This window comes from Triturus cristatus, chromosome 4_1 (genome assembly GCF_964204655.1).
Source record: "Triturus cristatus chromosome 4_1, aTriCri1.1, whole genome shotgun sequence".
Lineage (NCBI taxonomy): Eukaryota > Metazoa > Chordata > Amphibia > Caudata > Salamandridae > Triturus > Triturus cristatus.
In genome coordinates this window covers 922,357,877-922,375,600 of record NC_140585.1, presented here as the reverse complement: position 1 = coordinate 922,375,600, position 17,724 = coordinate 922,357,877, and the positions used below count along the sequence as shown (strand labels likewise).

The 17,724-nt window shown below is 47.7% G+C and overlaps 1 protein-coding gene across 1 annotated transcript in view; it reads right to left on the bottom strand.

Moving 5' to 3' along the window:
- The window catches only part of NCAPH2 (non-SMC condensin II complex subunit H2), a 326,298-nt gene that overhangs the window by 61,555 nt on the left and 247,019 nt on the right, over positions 1-17,724 (bottom strand). The window contains exons 18-19 of the mRNA XM_085653753.1: positions 16,347-16,396; positions 3,779-3,880 (exon numbers count right to left, since the gene is read on the bottom strand). Of these exons, the coding sequence (XP_085509879.1) occupies positions 3,779-3,880; positions 16,347-16,396 (152 nt within the window). The remainder of the gene's footprint in view (positions 1-3,778; positions 3,881-16,346; positions 16,397-17,724) is intronic.

Sequence of the window (17,724 nt, the reverse complement as noted above, 5' to 3'; positions counted from 1 at the left end):
AGCACGTTCAATGAGAGCGTTGAACGCTGCAGTGTCCTCTGTGGGAGATGTTTTTGCTCCATAGAGTTGCGGGTCCTGTGCATCCATAGGTGCACTTGGGTCTACAGGGTCATCCCAAGCTTGATCAGGGTCCTGTTGGCCGTCAGGGTCCATGTCTCCGGGGTAGGGGACTTGGTCACCCATGTAGTCCTCTAACGCATCCGTGTCGGAGTGTGCGGGAGAGAAGGATTGTGGATCCTGGTAGGGTGAGTGGAAAGGTTCGTAAAGAACTGGTTCCGAAGCCACAGGCAGCTTTCTTTTTAGTGGGATCCGGAAGGATTCTAAAGCTGGCTCAGAAGTTATTTTCCTTTTGTGGATAATCATCCTGCCGGTGTCGGCGTCGATGAGATGGGATGGAGACGTCTCCGCAGAGCGTTCGGCTGGCGTGATCGTGGTATGGGTGACCCGTGTCCTGATTTGGAACAGTTTTGGGGCCGTGGATAGTGGCAGGCCAAAGGTAATGTTGGCTGGTGCCGAAGAGGCTGCTGGAGCTTTTATTGGCTCGGAGCCCGACATGTCCTGGAGGACCGTCTTCTTTTTGGTGCTTTGCTCAGTAACGGGTCGCATCTGGAGCGCCCTCGATTCTTTTGCGCCGACCGGTTCTGTAGAGGCGGCCGTGGACTTTTTCGGCGCCGGTGGGTCATCGAGTCGAGGGGTGGGAATGGCCGTCGACGTCGTCGATGAATGTGGCTTTGGTGTTGCCGTCGAAGCGGCGCGAGGCGCAGCAGGCAGTTTGACCTTTGGGGTCGGAGTCGATTGCGTCGGTGCCGGGTGCTGAGCAGGTTTGGTGGCACCGAGGGCCTTTTTCCGTACGCCGACTCCGGCCGCTTCAAGTGCGGCACCGAAGTCTCGTTTGGTGCGCTCGGTGCCGACGTGTTTTGCTGGCGTCGAAGGTGTGGAGGGCCTCGATCTGACCAGCGCCACTTTCGGTTTCGGTTTCAATTGAATCAATACAGCTTTTGGTTTCGGTTTCGAAGAAGGGAAACCAGCCGTTTTGGGCGGTAATGGCTGCCGCTGAATGTCCGAGGCCGGGCCCGAGGGCGGGGCCGAAGAACTGCGGGATAGGTTTTGGGTAAGGCCCGAAGGCGATCCCTCGACCGGAGCCATAGACTGTTGCACTGAGCTTTCCTCAGTCTGAACGGGTAGGCCTTGCTCGTCACCGGAGCTACTCTCTTCGGCCCCTAAGGCCTCATTGTAGTCTCCTACCTCGGTGTCGTCTTCATCTCTACGAAAGAGTGTTTCGTCGACGTCTTCCGATCCGGAGTTATGTTCGGAAGCGGGACTGGAGGGTAGGTTCTCCACTTCTTCGATATCTTCGGTCTCGGCGTTGAAGATGTCTGCTGGGGCCGGTGCCGCTTGCTGCGCTTCGAGTCTCGCCGCTCGTCGATTCCGTAGAGTCTTCTTGGATCGAAATCGGGCACAGGCCATGCATGTAGATTCGTCGTGATCCGGTGAAAGGCATTTGTTGCACACCGGATGGACGTCGATGTGGGGATATTTCGCATTGCATACCGGACACCGCTTGAATGGTGTCACCGATTCCATCGTCGATGTCGGGTCGATGGTCGGGTAAGATGCGAAAAATTTGGTTTTGGACGTTAGTAAACTAACAAAGATACTATCGATACCGATCGGGAACAGTACCGACGCGAACTAGAGGCCTTTTGGCCTGAAAAGAGTTTTTCCTAACTTGAGTCAAGATAAGCACATCCGAACCCAATGGCGGAAAAAAACAATCTGAGGATGGAGAGGATGCCCATGCGCACTGTAGTCCAGGGGAGGAGTCACCTATCCAAGGATACTTCGAAGACTCTTCCAGGACAACAACGTGCAAACATCCGGACCCAACACTAGGCGGCGATCTATGCACAGATATGAATTCAGCAGCCCACATGCCTCGAACAGTGAAATATGAAATTAGTTTGAGCAGTGGATGTGTTAGTCTGTTATTTGGATTGAAAGGATAGTGGAGGGATGGAAGAGGGAAAGGTTTGCATTTATATAGTGCTTGCCACCCCTCATGTGGTTTTGAAGTGCTTTTTGGCGGGTAGCATGCTACTCTGGAACACAAACAGGGTTAGTGGTGAATTAGTGTAGCTTATAAGATTCCTAAAGAAGCAGAGGATGGATTTATCTGTGTGCAAAATTCTTGTTAAGGTTACAGTTTTTTTGCTTTACTTTACTCTGTTTGAGTGGCGTTACATCCAAATGTATGATGTATATAGTAAATTGACAATAACAACAAAAATAGAAGAATATATTGCACGTTTAAGAAGGGTTTCGGTGTATTCAGTCAATTGGGAAACATTTTTGAATTCTTTAAAAGTTTTTTTTTTTTTTTATCTTGTACATGCTTAGCTTTTTAAAATGCAACCATATTCTTAAGCGCAAGATCCAAGCCAGATTAACAGTCAGGCTAAAGCCAAAGTTAAGTAGAGGTAATTGTCAGATGAAATGGTGGGGATGGAAGGAATATGAGCTTCACTCTTACTGATATGCTCTTGTAGAGCAGAGTGTACTATGCTGCAAAATTTGAAGCGAAAAGAGTTGAGGCATATCTGCGGAATGAGAAATGACGGCCAGCCTCTGGGGAAAACAGATTAGTGAAATTTCAAATGTGTATTTGGAGAGGTGTATGTAGATTTGTTGCAGAGAGGAATCAAAACATACCCATAGCTAGCAATTTGCTGCCAACTTATAGCAGACCAGTGATAAGGTCCAAAGAAATTCAGTTATAGGAGCAAAGCCGGTTGCACAACAAATGTTCCTGACACACCTAACTGTCCAGTTATTTACAGTCAGGTTCATTGATTGATATTACACTTTTCTCAATTAAAAATGTCTGCTTCAGGGTTGCAAACTCTAAACTAAAGACCCTATTAAATGGTTTCTGAAGGAAATCCACTTGTTGAGTCAACCCAGTTCTTAGTCCCTTCTTCAGCTTTTTTTTTTTTTTAAGTGCATACTAGGCCTGTATCACAATCTAAAAATGGGGTCTGGTCATCCTACCCACTTCTCAGATTTGGGGTGCATAGTTGGAACAGAAGGCAATGTGAGGCGATGGCATCATGTGCGATTTGGCTAGGGACAGCAGATTTTGTGAGACATATGTTATGTCCGCCATTGGCGCCCTGAAGTTCAGCATGCATCCGTTATGGATGTTAATGAGCAGAGTTCTGAAAGAAGCTATATGAGGTACGGTTTCTCCAAAAAGACTGTATTCTTGGTTAAAAAAAAATAATAAATTGGAGGAAGAAATAAAAAGGTTCTCAGTCAGCACCAACGACTTTGCACCTCTCCAAGTGGGCTATGTTTCCTTTTAGACAGATTAAGTTCCTAACCTTAATTATACTAGGACGACAATGTGCCTTTTATTGGCTTCACAAGGACTGACTTTTGAAGATATAGATATTTTAGACATATAGGAGAGACAGGACCATAGCTGCAACGGACAGTAAGATAAGCAAAGTACTTCAGAGAATGGTGCAAACATAGCTCAAAGAATGAAAAACAAGAAATTTCAAGATGGGAAACACTTCTATTTTGACAGCAGTGTTGGACAGCAAATTATATTAAATATATGTCTTGCTACTTTCACTGCTACAAATCTTTCATGGTCTCCTCTTTAAAGAGTGTGTTCTAAATAAGACTTGCATTGGTCTGTGGCAGTTTTGCGTAAAGCTTATTCAGCAGATCTGGTGTGATTGTATGGTGCCATTCAGTGTATTACCAGACATACCTGTTCTTGCAGTTGTGGAAACATTTTATCCTCCCAGTCTCGTACCCGAAGTGACAATACGGTCTCCTGTGCATACTTTTGCGAATTAGCAATGAAAAGCTCCTGGAAAACAGAGACAGTCTTGATGTGGAAAGTTTGTATCTTTCATATACCTACAAGCAGTAACAGAATCAAACCACAAACAAAAGGACTAGGCCGACCAATAAAAGGTATGAAATAAGGGATGAAGAAACTTTGGATGGAAATAAAGGCACAGTAAAGCATGTATTTTCAAGCATACCATAAGATGCACTGAGTAAAACTTGACAGATTGATTCACATCAAAAGTACTTTTATCAGTTTTGAAATACACTTTCCACAACTCTGCACTCACCATTTCAGCTGAGCATGCCCCAATACCTACATCACTCTTCAGTCCTGTACCTCACACAAAGTGAGTGATTGAAGAGAGTGTGTGGCTGTGTAGGAAAAGCTATGTGTTAGGGATTGTATGTTTATGGTAAGGTAGGTGTGTGTTTTGTGTGAATGTGTCAGGATGTGTTGAGGAAGATGTGTGCCATTGGAGAAGGTATTCATGTAGGTATGCTTCTTGGGGTATGATAAGTGCTTATGGCAGTGTGTAGGGGTAAGGTGTGGTAGAGGAGCTGGGTAAGGTCAGTGGGTAAATGCACGGATGTTGAAGGAAAGTATTCTCATGTGTTGGGGGAAGGTGCGCTCATAAATAGGTGGGCATTTGTGACTTTTGGGGTTAGGTGTGCACTTTGAGACGATTTCTTTTTTTTTTACGGTGTGTGAGATAGAGTGCTGAGTGAGTATTTGGGGAAGGGTTGCATAGGGGTGTATTAGAGTGGGAGTGTGATGACAAAAGGGGATACTGGTGGAGAGGTGTATGTGAGGGGGAAGGAAGATTTGGGGACATTAGGTGTGTATTGTGAAATTTATGAATGAATGAGTGTTTGGAAGTTGTGTAGGATTATGTTGGGCAAGGTGTGTGTAGATGTGCATGTGATGGGAAAGTAATTCTAAGTAAGTGTGTAGTTGTGTATGGAAATGGTGCACGTTCGGAAGACGGTGTTTGGGAAAATGGATGAAGGAATCTGCAGTTGTGGCACTGGGAATGTGTGCATGCATGTCTTTTGGGGAAAAGTATGCTTGCATGTGTTGGGGAAGCAATGCATTTAGGAGTAAGTCTATGTACTGAGGAAAGGTGTGTGCTTGTTGAGGGAAGGAGCACTTATGTATTTGTTGAAGATGTGTGTGTGCCATGCATGTCTCTCTCTTATTTTTTAGGAACCTAGATTTGAAGGTTGCCTTTAAAAGTATCCTAAATCTGGTAAAATCAATGATATTTTGGTTTCGGGAAACCTACCACAGCTATAAGAATAACTGATGATGCTTAGAAGCATTAGAGAAAGATTCTGCCATGGCCATACAGTGGCTTGTGAACGATGGTTAGATAAATCAAACTGTGTTCTGTCCTCAGTAATAATCCAGGGTAGGGCAGTTAAGGTTTGCATTGTGTGGATGCAGTACTGCAGGACAAAAACGAGGAATGGAGCATGTTTCTCAATTAATCAATCGGTCTTTATTTCGATTTTCATAATCATTAAAGACATCATACGTATACAGATAAAATAACTAACAAATTCATGATATAAAAATAATTTGATGAATCCATGTCAATAAATCTTCAGAAAATATCACAATGATAAAACACTGGATATTAAAAGTTTAAAAATAAATAAATATCAGTGTGCTTAAAACCACTAATGTTCACCATAAACAGAGTTTTCACAGTTTGGTCACGCTGTTTAACCTCATGATTAATAAAAGAACAGTGCTGACACATTGCGAGGGTAAAGGGATCATGGTTCTATAATCTTTGGAGCTAGAAGGAGATCGTTTTGGGCCAGCACAAACTTTGTTGCAGTAGTTGAGCTCAGAAACTAACTGCTAATCCCAAGAAAAATGTAATAAGTCACAGGGTTTCTAACTGACTAACTTGGAAGAAAGCATTCTTAGTGGTGGCATTGATTTTGAGATGCTGGGAGAGGACACTGTCAAACAGTTGTGCAGCACCTGGTCATGTCAGGACAACCCTATGAAGTTAGACCATGAGTCTACGCAAGGGATCTTCTAAAGGTATGAACAGGATCCCCGAGTTGTCACCTTTAAAAGAGCTCAAACCCTGGATAATAATTCTGCAAACAATGCAGTAGTTAGCATTCACACCAAAGATTACGTATAATTGCATTGGGTATTTATTTACAAGTGATGTAAATACACAGATCATCCCTGACAAGCTAGTACTGTCTTCCTGTCCAAGTTTATCCATTGGTTCTATATTAAAAAATCAAGCAGAGGCGTGCCCCTGGCTGGGGCTATGGCTGACACTCCCATTCCTAGGGCCGCCATGCGTATCTTGTCTTGGAATGTCAACGGCCTTCTGGACCGTTTCAAACGCATGGCGGTCCTCAAGTATGCGCAGCGCATGGGAGTCGAGGTGCTTCTCTTGCAGGAGACCCATCTTCTTGGTAATAACTGTCCCTTTCTCGCCCGTTACGGGTACGATAGGGTGTGGCACTCAGGCTTTGCAAGGGGCTCCCGGGGGGTGGCTATCCTGCTCAGACGGACTTTTCCCTTTGTTCTAGCCCAGGTGCATCTCGACTCCCAAGGTATGGCTGTTGCTGTGTGTGGCACTCTCGAGGGACGACCACTCACCCTGCTATCCCTTTATGCGGCGCCGTCCCTGTTGCAAGCCGCCCTCTCATACACCGCAGACTTACTTCCCACACTCCCGGCGGGCGCACTCGTCTTGGGGCCGGGGGGGGGGGGGGGGGGGGGGGGCACTTTAACGCTGTGTACACGCCTAGTATGGATGCAACGGGCCCGATCTCCCTCGCCAGAGCCGCTCGCACGAAGCAGCAGGGCCTATGCGACGTGTGGAGGGTTTGGCACCCACAGGCAAGCCAGTACACCCACACCTCGGCGGCGCACCATTCGCATGCCCGGATTGACTTGGTCTTCGTCCCGTCTACCGAATGCGCGGGGGTTCAGGATGCCCGCATTCTTCCTAGGGGCCTGTCGGACCACTCGCCGCTGCTTCTGGCCCTTGGCCCGCCTCCCTTTTCCGCCCGCCCAGTGTGGCGCCTGAACGCCTGGTTCCTTCAGGACAAAGACTTTCGGAAGTCGGTGGGAAAGGAGATCTCTAGCTACTATCACCACAACGTAGGTTCAGTTTCTTCCTCAGCCGTCCTTTGGGAAGGACTATTAGGGGGGCTGCCAGGGGGCTTGTGCAGCAACAGCGCCGGAAACACCTCCAGCAGCTCACGGCGTGTGAAGCTCAGGCCTTGGAGCTTGAGCGAGACCAGGAGGCGTTGACAGATGCCACGCGGGCGCGGCGGTTGGCCTTTCTGCGGGACGAGATACGCCTGCACTCCATGGAGGCGGCGAAAACTCTCTGGCGCTCCTCCGTGGCTCGGGTGTACGGTTGGGGGGATAAGAACGGTACGCTTCTCCACCGGCTGGCTACGTGCCCCCGGGCGAACCGGATTATTCCTGCCATTGTGGGCCCAACCGGCAAGACTCACACAGTCTCCGTAGCAGTGGCACAGTCCTTTGCCGATTACTACTCCACACTGTACCGGGCTCGGGCGCCGGGGATCTCCCTTGCGGAGCTGTTGGGGGCGAGTGGAGTGGACCTGAAGTGCTTGGGACCGGAGGCTCGTGAGACCCTTGACTCGCCTTTCACGCTGCAAGAAATCCACGAAGCAATCAGCCACCTGGCTCCCGGGAAGACCCCGGGTCCGGACGGCTTCCCACAGGAATATTATGCCCACTACCGTGAAACCCTCGCTCCGCAGCTTCTGGACCTCTATGCAGAGGTGATGGAGAGGGGTTCGTTCCCATCAGAGACGGACACGGCTACGATAGTCGTTCTCCCCAAGACACAGCCCCCATCACAGTCCTGCTCGGACTATCGGCCGATATCTCTCATCAATACTGAGATGAAGATATACGCTACCATCCTGGCGCAACAGCTGCGCCCGCATCTTACCTCACTGGTCCACCCGGACCAATGCGGATTTATGCCGAACCGAGGGACTCGGCACTGCCTGCGGCGCCTGCATCTCGCCATGGCTCACCGGGGGCGCCTCTCTCCTTACCTGGCCCTGTTGCTGGTCGACTTTGAGAAGGCCTTTGACTCGGTGGGGTGGGGTTATCTCTAAGAGGTCCTGGAGAGGATGGGGTTCGGTCCCCAGTTTCGCGCTGTGGTCCGGGTCTTGTACGCGGCTCCACGGGCCCGACTGTTGGTGAATGGGGCTCTATCCCGCCCGTTTCCCATTGGGCGGGGGACGCGGCAGGGTTGCCCGCTCTCGCCCATCCTCTTTGCCCTGGCAATGGAACCCCTGGCTGTTCTGGTCCGGTCGGACCCTTCTCTTCGGGTGGGACTGGCCGGGGATGGCTCCTGATAAGATAGCTCTGTATGCGGACGATGTCCTTCTTTACCTCTCAGATCCAGCTGTCTCCGGTCCTCTTGTTCGTCGGATACTTCGCCGGTTCCGTCAGGCGTCGGGTCTCCTTCTCAACCCCAGAAAATCGGTTCTTGTTCCGCTGTACCAGTCGAGAGATTGCTTTGACTGGCAGTCTGACATTCCCCTCCGGAGACTCTCCTTTAAATACTTGGGGATCTGGGTAACCCTTCTTCCGGAGCTCTGCTGGGCCCTCAATGTGGCCCCCGTGGTCAATAAAGCCAGATCAGACCTGGTGAGGTGGCAGTCGCTCCCACTGAACCCCCTGGGGAGGATTGCACTCTACAATATGATGATCCTCCCCAAGTTCCTTTACATGCTGCAAAACACGCCCTGCTCCTTCTCTCGCCCTTGGTTCCGGGAGTTGGATAAGATGGCGACCAAGTTTCTTTGGGGGGGTGGTAGATCCCGCCTGGCCCTGGACCGTTGTCGGATCCAGTCATATGACGGAGGTCTGAGCATGACTAACCTTTACTTGTATTATCTTGCAACTCAGCTCCTGGTGGCCCATGATTGGTTCTTGGGCGGGTGGGATGACCCTGCCTACAGGCTGGAGGTGCAGCTTATGGGGTTCCCCTCCATTCAAAATATGCTCTACGGGGCGGTGGTTCCTCGGTCGCTCCCGGACGTTGTACGGGCCCCTTTCTTGGCATGGTGTGCTGCCTTACGGCATACCCGTTGGTCGGGGAAACTGACTCAAGTTACACCGCTCTGGCACGGCACTTGGTTGCGTGAGGTAGCGGGGTTGGGAGGGTTTCGAGCGTGGGATCTCCTTGGGTTCTCTCGTTTGGGCGACGTGTGGCGGGGAAGCCACATGTGTTCCTTCCAGGAGCTCCAGGATCGGTTCTCGCTGCGCCCCTCGCAATTCTATAAATATCTCCAGCTGCGCCACGCGATCCAGTCTCATGTCCCTCTAGATTCAAAGATCCCTGACCATAGCCCACCCGAAGCTCAGGTGATGTTGGGGTATCTTGGGAAGGGGGGAATCTCCCGCATCTATCAGACCCTGGTCAATAACACCCCGGTGGATTGGGACGAAATGAGGCAGCGATGGGAGGCCTGGGTGGGACCATTGGACGAAGCGGACTGGAGGGACGCCCTTATGGCACCCAGGACGATTACTTCATCAGCCAGGTTGCGGCTCATCCAGCTTTATTACCTGCATACTGCCTACCTGACCCCGGAACGCCTGTACCGTGCGGGCCTCTCTCCGGATGCCTCATGTGCACGTTGTGGGGCAGACCCGGCGGACTTCTTCCACATGGTGTGGTCTTGCCCGCGCCTGGGGAACTACTGGGGCGAGATTGAGCTTGAGTTAACTGAGACCCTGGGGTGGGAGGTACCCCATGATCCCAAATTGGCTTTGCTGGGGATAACTGACGGATTGGATGGATCCCGCAATGAGAAATTTTTCCTAACCACTGCTCTGGTAGTGGCTAAAAGGGATATCGCTGCTGCCTGGAAGCAGACCGACCCACCCAAATGCGCTACATGGAGAAGGGGGGTGGACTAGTGCGCGACGCAGGAGCGAATGATGTATACGGCTCGGGGTTGCCCCAAAAAGTTCAGCAGAATATGGGGGAAGTGGCTAGGGGGACTAATCTTGGGGAGTCGGTGCGAGTGGGGGGTGTGAGGAGGCGGGGGGTCTTGCTGTTGATTGTCACTGATTCCGAGATATGTCACTTTGATGCTAGTTCAATTGGACTGTTGTATGTGTATTTAAGTGTGTTCTTTCACAAAATAAAAATTTGCTTATCAAAAAAAATAATAATAATCAAGCAGAGACCTTTCTTAGAAAAGAAACACCAATAAAACAATAACTTAACTCACTTTATCTGATTACATCTTTAAATAGGTGAAGCAGATTAGGTCTAGTTACATTCATTTAAAAAAATTAAATCGCATAACAAACAGTAAACCTCCGTAAAAGACTTTTAATAGGGGTAAGGCTATTACCAGGTATACATAGTAGATATGCAGCTGAGAAGACGGTATAAAGCTATTTTTTTTTACCTTTGCCAAGTGTGGGAAGGGGGCACCACAAGAAGCATATATATATTTTTTTATGTCAAGCTAATTCTTTGAAGTGTATCCGTCATAAACACAGGTTTTTAAGTAGACTCTAGGCACAATCTCACTGCATAGGCCCACAGTATGAGCGCTGATGATCACATATATGACTGATGATCGAGTTCCACCTTCTTTCTTCCGTAGTAAGAACATATGACATGACACTTGCAGTGCAGCATTAAATTTATAAATTAAAACTTATTAACTACTTTCTCCAAATAACATGTTTTGTAAAGCAAAATGTATTATCACCTGCATGGCATTTTATATACACACACTGAAAAATAAGTTAAAAACTGAAATTCGACAGTTATTTTTGTGAGTGCACTCAAAGAATGACAACTCATTGCAGGTTTCAGAGGCTTTACGAGTTTGAGCCACACGCACAACTCAGTTTAAGTGTTTTTTCAGTGGATTTCATCTTTGTTAAAAGAATGTACTTAATTTCCAAACCCCGCTCCGCATGGTTGAACCCTCTTTGGTTGCCCAACCCCTGCGGGGCACAGTCTTCGGCATTGCCCAACAGGGTGGTGGGCGCTATCAGGAGAGTTGTTTCTCCTGTAAAGTAATTGTTACACGCAATCTGTGAGGCAGTAAAAAGCGTTCTTCTCATGTCAATTTACTGTACTGCGGTAATAAAACTTTTTTTTGATTGTTCCACTGTAGAATAAAATGTGTGAATGTATGTTTATTAGAACAATTCCTCAATATAACATTTATTTTCACTGGCATACTATATGTGCAGATGTTCAGTGTAATATGCTATGTATTACCATTGCTGAGTGTAGGGAGAGAGCATGACTCAAGAAAGAAAAGGCTTGATTTGAAAATTATCAAATGAAGTAATTCTACGAAAAGAAAAAGAATTTAATAGCACAATGGTAATATACAGACAATTATAGCTATAAAGGGGATTGACGCATATAAATCAACTTGTGTAGTGGCAAAGGACTTTAGATATCTGTAATTAATATGTAAAAGGGGAAATTTTCAGAATAACTGAAGTAGTAAGTGAAATATATAATAGAACACAATGCTGATTAACTCCTCATATGAATGTCCATCTGTGAGAAAGTGGCTCTGTATATACTGTCCCCAAATAGGTACAGGGTGTACAGAGTTCACAGTCCCCAGAGGTTTGGCAGAGGCTAAAGTTAGATATAACCTTGCTCTCTAAAGTGGTAGCTTGGTCGAGCAGTAAGGCAGTATCAGAGGACAGTGTAAAGCATTTGTTGCACACACTCAGTCAGCAAATGGTCTCACACACTCAATAACTGAACTCTAGGCCATTGGTTTATATATAAAATAAAATTATATGCTTGTTTTATTTTAGAACCAACAATAGGTATTAAAATATACTTTCTCAGAATGAGATGCTTTGTATAAATACTTTTGCAATATGCAATTGACTTTTGTAGAAAGTTAGAAGTGGTTGCAATAGGCAACACAATTTTAAACACAATAATGCATTGAGTTCAATCGAAGTTTCAAGTTATTTGCAACAGATTACTTTTAGGATTAGTTTTGGATTCCCAGGACTGGATCCTAGATTCAGTCCTGGGTCAGTACTTGGAATCAAGTGATAAAAGTCGACTTAATTACTGTGATGATTTTTAGACAATATTTTGCTATTTTAGAAGTTGACACTTAGAGAAAATATTTCATAGAAAACAGTCAATGATTCCCTATGGCAGAAAATTCAAGTTGCAGGTATAGTATGTTCTCGTTACTTTTGTAATCCAGTACTGGGTGCCTAGACTCAGTACTGGGACCTTTATCCAAAACAGGTAAGTAATTACGTTTTCAGAAATTATACGATTTTTAAAGAATATTTAAAGTTTGCAGAAATTGGCACTTAGAAGAAATTTCACAGAAAAACAATCAATGATTTCCTATGGGAGAAAATTGGGTGCTGGTAAGTACAGTTGTAAGTATTTTTCAGAGTCAGTGCTGGGCACCAAGATCCAGCACTGGGAGCTCACCTAAGAGCAGGTGAGTATTTTCGTTTTCGTTACTCGGCTGATATTTGGTGAATATTTTAAGTTTTGAAAAGTCCACACTTGGAAGAAATTTCTGGAAAAGCCACTCAATGTTACCCTATGGAGAAAATTGAGTTATCGGTTTAAAGGTAAATACTCGACTGTCAGAGTTAAGGTTCTGGGCATAGACTCAGGGGTCTCCCAGGGTCAGGTAGGTACAGTTAGTTCACCCTCAACGGCACAAGGGCGGCCGGATGCAGAGAGAGTTAGGACCAATGTTATCCTATGAGAGGTAGGGGGGCCTTGGTTGGTGGCTGCTGACTAGCACGCTACGCGGCTGTGGGAGCTGGGCACCTGGTGTCTTACTCAGGGCAAGTGGGGAAGTAGATAGGTGTAAAGGTTGCACTGCCAGGGCCACTCGGGCGGCTGGGTGCAGGGTGCTTTTGAGCCTTCGGACGCTCAATTGATTTCAATGGGAAATCTCCGGTTTAGAAAAAGACTGCAAGCTCGGGGACAAAGATTCTTCAGGTGCCACCACCACTTCGAGAGGTAAGTTGGGTAGTTGGAGGATAGGTAGGTACCCCGGGATTGGGCACAGGGGACCACGGGGCGCCGGGTGCCTTTTGATGTCGGGAAATCTTACCCTCTGTTGATCGCGGTTGGGGGGGGGCACCTGGTTCTGAGGCCGCAGGCTTCTTCAGGAGTGTCGAGGGAGCCGGACTCGGGGTCACAGTCGCCGTGGGGTCGTCCTCGTGGTCTTTTTTCACTCCGGCACAGGCCAGGCTTGGCGGGTGCAGAGTGTGCTGGGTTCGCGGATCCAGGCTGCTGGCAGGGATTAGAAGTAGATTTTAAGTAGAGCATCGACTCATGGGAGTCCCAGGGGGCTTAGAGTCAAAAGGTAGCCAGGTCCTCTGGGGTTTGTGAGGTTGCTGGCCACAAGAGATGCCGGGTTGGAGCAGGAGCAGGTTTGAGGGTCGACAGGCCGGTAGGGCTGGGGCCAAAGCAGTTGATGTATTCCTCTTCTTAGCAGCTGCAGGGCAGGTCTTCTTTCTTCTAGCTCTTCTTCGGATTTTGGAATCTGGAATCAGGGGAAGGAAGGATCATGGTGCCCCTAAATACTAGATTTAGGGGCGTTACAAGTAGGTGAAGGGCAGGGACCAATGGGTTCCTGTCCTGGGGTGGGTACACCCCCTATCCTGCCTCTCTCCTGTGGGAGGGGGGCAGTAGCCTAGCCCAGAGATGTGCTTCACCTCGCCTCCCCCACCTGAGGGGTGGGGTTGGCAGGCTGGCACATCCCCTGTCCTTATTTGGGGTTTCCGGCCAAGCTTCCCGCCAGAGTGGGGGGTTGCAGTGGCCTGGGGAAGCTCACAGAGGCGGCATGCCTTTGAAGCTTCCCCCTGCCTGTCAAGAATTCCTGTCATACGAGGGGAGGAAAACGGTAACCAGCGAAAACGGACTACATCTCCCAGGATGCTTAGCGGTTGAGAGGTTATGTAAACAGGAGAGCTGTTACATAACTCAAGGGAAACACGCCCTTATGTAAACAGGAGAGCTGTTACATAACTCAAGGGAAACACGCCCTTATGTAAACAGGAGAGCTGTTACATAACTCAAGGGAAACACGCCCTTATGTAAACAGGAGAGCTGTTACATAACCCAAGGGAAACACGCCCTTATGTAAACAGGAGAGCTGTTACATAACTCAAGGGAAACACGCCCTTATGTAAACAGGAGAGCTGTTACATAACTCAAGGAAAACACGCCCTATAAAGGGAGGAACCGGGAGGTACAAGGCTGTCGGATATTGTGTTTACACCGACGTACCTGCTTCGTGAAGAGCAGTGTTCCGGAGTGGTGCTCCAGTAAGGCAAGAACGGAGGTAGGTCGAGTCGTTACTCCCTGGGCCGTGTCTTGCCCCATCGTCACCTGTGAAGGACCCGGAAGCTCTACCGGTCAACCATTGAGCTTCGCTTTTTGACTCGGCTGAGTCCAAGCGCAGTGGCGCTTTTGCTGGTTGGAGTCGTAACTCCCAGCCCGACCAGAGACACAGGGACTGCCAGCTGTAACGCACACCAGGAGGTGTTTGCCGCGTTACAGACTCGGAAGTCCACAGGATCGATCGAGCGGCTGCTCTCGGTTCAGTCTTCTTGCTTGTGATTGGGGTATCGGTGACGCATCACCAGGAGGTGACTCCGCGTCCCGGTGCAGTCTGAGGAAGAGGTTGAGCGGCTGCTCCCTTCAGGTAGAGACCCCGGCTGGGTGTTTCCCTGACTCCTCGATTCTCCCCAACACTCTTCGTGCCCCTCACAGCCTACCGATTGGCATTGTCGGCCATTTCATTTCTGCCCTCTGTTGGCATACGCCGGGATCGGCGTATATGCAGAGGACGGTTAGGACCATCCGTGCTGTGGGCTGGTAACGTACTTAGCCTGGAGGATTCCAGTGACTATAACTTTTGTTTGTTCTTTGTATTTTATTTGCCTTCATTAAAAGAACTAACCCTTCACAAGTGGTTGCGTCCTCATTGTCGTGTCTGTTAAACGATCCTGAGACGTTCAGGGCGTTACACTGCCCATCCTGAGGGAGGAGATTTAGCACCTCGCCCAGGATGTGCATTGTTACAGACCCAGGAGAGCAGGGGCTCTCCTACCCAGGGGTCCAGCAACATGTCTGCTGTGTGGCAGCCTAGGCAGCCTCAGAACAGACGTGGATTGTAGGTTAGGTTTCAGGGGGCATCTCTAAGATGCCCTCTGGGGTGCTTGGTACATTAAATCCCACACTGGCATCAGTGTGGGTTTAATGTTCTGAGAAGTTTGATACCAAACTTCTCAGTCTTCAGTGTTGCCATTATGGTGCAGTGGAGTTAGTGTTTGACGAGCTCCCAGCACCATATACTCTTAAATGGCAGCACTGCACTTACAGCGCCCAGGAATGGACCTGGGTACTATAGGGGCACAGGGCTCCTGCTCCGGTGCCCACACCATTGGCATAGGGCACCCAGCTAGAGGGGTGGCTGATGTATGCCATGGCAGTGTAGGTGGTGGGCATGGCACACAGGGAGGTGTGCCATGTCGACTCTCTGTTTTGTCCTGTACCCAGACACTCAGCCTGCAAGGGCAGTGTGTGTGTGTAAGGGTACAGGGCCTCTAAGGGTGGCACAATGGGTGCTGCAGCCCTTAGAGGCCTTCCCTGGTCACAAGGCCCTGGGTACCTAGGGTACCATTTACCAGGGGCTGACATGTGGCCAGGGTTTGCCAATTTGGGTTTTAGGGATGGAACATAGGCCCTGGGCACCTGATTGGCAGGAGTCCAGGGCACACTCAGTCAAAGTACATTCAGCAAAAAGTGGGGGCATACCATGCAAGGAAGATGGCACTTTCTCACACCATCTCTATCTGAGAATTTTTTTTCAATTTAAGTACTAGATGGCACAGCAGGATGATAAATACAGATGTATGCAAAAAAGCGAAACACTTTGAGCACAGCTTAGTCCATGCGGTTAGCCCAAATACATTAAGCTAGGGATTAAAATCAACACAAATGAGACACTCCTAGAGCCAGCATAGAGAACAATAGGGAAAACAAAGTAGTGGCAGAGGTGAGCCAGCACTTCTCAGAGACTACAGGACACATCACAAGAGTGCATAAAAATATAAAATAGAATTATAAATTGAAAACAGATACGGACGTGGCATAATGTATAACAAGGTGTGACAGTGCACACAGGCCTTTAACTGTTGTCCAAGTATGTAACTCAGCTCATACATTAAATCGGAACACTCCTGTTCACAACAGCTTCTTTTTGGTACTTTGGAGCTGAATAAAGCAACCATGATAAGTCATAGCGCTTTTATCTCACTTCAAAATATTTTCCAGTGTTTTTAGCTCCAGAAAGCGGTCATTGCCATATAGTTCACAGATGCACTTCTCTGCATTCATGCAAACATAGGCCCTCTGAAGTCAGGATACAGTCAGATTCATACTTACCACATTCCTCCTCACTAGCTCTTCGTAGCTCAGAGGCATCTCGCCTACATCTGGAAACAAAGGAAAGATATTGAATGTACTGGAGCAAGTGGAGGCACAATAAAAGCCCTTCAATGTTCCATATAGAAACCACAGATGAGTGTTTGTGTACATATACAAAGGTATCCAAACGTTTTAATTTACTAAAAACAGATAGACAGATTCTCAAATTACTTAGCCTAGTGCCTTGCATTAGCCCAAATTAGATTTACACGTGCCATTTTTTCTCCAAAGATGTGAACGATGGGAAGTGAAGAAAAAAAAAACGGTCAAACAAAGTAAAAATTGAAGGCTACCCAGGCTGTAGGACAACCCTCTCCCCCTGCCGCATACCTGCCTGATGGCCTTTCTTAATCTTTTGCTCATCCTACAAAGAGAACCTGTATGAACAAACTTCAGTAAAAGAGACGGTTGGGTGGGGGGAGGGGGAGGAGGGAGGGATGGGGTTCCCTTCATGAAGGTGGTGGGTGGATTAACAGTGAGCTTGTGACCGGTGAAAAACATATTGGTAGCATTCTACCATTAAGACTTGAAGACTACAATAACCGATTCTACCAAGAGGTATGAAGGAGAGCAGAGGGCAAAAGAGTATTTAGATTTGCAGCATGTGATGATAAGGATCATAAGCTGACCACTCTCCCACAATATAACTGGGTTCAGAAACGTATTTTTCTCTGAAGTATTTATTTCGGCTTTAGGTATGGTTCAAGGAGTTATGACTTTAAAAGAGGAATCCCACAGTACAAAAACACAGACTCAATTGATCGGCTGCAAAACAATAAACTTCCTTACCCTTGTGGAAAGACTCCCAAGTATACTAATGACAATATGGAAACAGGTGCTGGTGGAAAGTACAAGTTACACTCAGTACCTATTCTTGTGTTCCTCTAGCACCTTTTATTCAGACTGATCAGGTGTGCACCTGCCACAGAGGAAAGAAAGCCATATTTGCACTGAACAAAGGAATAACATATTGGAAGTACAGGTGAATGCATGGCTCTCTTGCTACCAGGTCCCAACCAAACACATCTTCCAGTTTCACTGAGGTACTTTTTTTTTCTTTTTTGGTCTTGCTACCAAGAGCACATATTTCAAGAGGATCATCTGGAGCAGCAGTTCTTAATTTGTAGTCGGCTGGCCCATATCACCTTTCTACGAAGGCAATAGTTACAGCATGTAGCAGTAATACATGAATTCTCCTGTATAAAAGAGACGGAGTAGATAATATCTAAATACGATGAAGATCTACATGATGGATAACAAAATGACTTCCTACAGCATGGATTCTTCCTCATTAGGAATAATCAGTAGGATAAAGTATCAAGCAAAACTCCATTAA